General features: G+C 47.7%; 1 protein-coding gene across 2 annotated transcripts in view; it reads right to left on the bottom strand.

The window, feature by feature from the left end:
* Positions 1–791, bottom strand: part of RNPC3 (RNA binding region (RNP1, RRM) containing 3) — a 29,191-nt gene extending 28,400 nt beyond the window's left edge. For both annotated transcript variants that reach the window (XM_014588195.2, XM_006149495.3), the window contains exon 1: positions 515–791. In XM_014588195.2, the coding sequence (XP_014443681.1) occupies positions 515–706 (192 nt within the window). In that variant the 5' untranslated portion in view covers positions 707–791. The remainder of the gene's footprint in view (positions 1–514) is intronic.
* Between the last annotated feature and the right edge of the window lie 328 nt (positions 792–1,119).

Below are 1,119 nucleotides of genomic sequence, written 5' to 3'. Positions count from 1 at the left end.
GCACAAAAAAAAAAAAAAAAAAAAGTCCGTGGGAAAACTTTTATAAAGGACTTTGTAAAAAATCTAGTAGAAATCCTGTATCTAATATACTTAATTTATTGACCATTATAGTTTCTCCTCTATTTTGATGAATATTTTAACACTGGCTTATTAATAACCAGGAATTTTTAAAAGAGAGAAAAAAGAAATATCTCGTTACTTATTTGTAAAAGTTCAAAAGAGTTGTTTTTAAGAGTCTCAGGATGAGTCCGAAAAGTAATGATAACTATTTTCCAGCTTTCTGCTTTGCTCTTCCACTTGCCCGTTTCCGCACTACTATGACTAGATTCGGAGTCAATTAAAACTCTACTTCACACGCAAGATATTTTTGAAGTACAAGAGAAAAGAGGAGGAAGCTCCCACCCCACGAACGCATATTTCTGACCCGTTTGGGTCTCCCTTCGGTCAGCGATCCTGTCCCCCGGGTCACCACCCAAGGGCTTTCCGGGGCGACACTAGAGGGACGCGCCCTTACCAGTCGTCCCTTGTCTGACAGGACGCGCACCGACTGCGCGCCGAAGTACTTCAGCAAGTCTTCCTTCTCCTCGGCGGTCAGCTCCGCTGGCAGGTGCCTCACCAAAAGGGTTCTGTCGCCCCGCAGCTGGGAAAGCGAAGTGGAGCTCGGGCATCCTCTCGAGATCGGCAGCGGTTGCTCGGGAGCCGCCATCTTCCTTGGAAAAACAGCAACAGGGACGAAGCCTCCGTCAAAACTACAGCATCAACAGAAGCTAAAATAAACGAGTACTTTTCTCCCCACGCTAAGAATGCCGGGAACACGGAAGTATCGCGAGAGATGGTCTCCTCGCGAGAGCTGCTCCACGGACTAGCTGTTCCTCCCCGGGTCCGTTTCCACAGACAGAAGGGCGAGGTGCTACAGTTATAGAAAATGAGATTGATTCACATTCCAGATAGATACGAAGGTATTAAAAGCCAATAACGGCCAAGAGAAGGCCAAGGATTAAAAAATATCAGTTAGAGACAGAGAACCTCAGCCACGTGAGGAGGCCCAAGGGGTGGAGGGCTCACTACGGCGCATGTGCGAGCGGGAGCTAGTCAGCGCGGAGCTGCACGGGCTGAGTT

Source organism: Tupaia chinensis, unplaced genomic scaffold, assembly GCF_000334495.1.
Source record: "Tupaia chinensis unplaced genomic scaffold, TupChi_1.0 Scaffold000270_1, whole genome shotgun sequence".
NCBI classification, from domain to species: Eukaryota; Metazoa; Chordata; class Mammalia; order Scandentia; family Tupaiidae; genus Tupaia; species Tupaia belangeri.
This window is presented reverse-complemented; position numbering and strand designations above follow the sequence as displayed.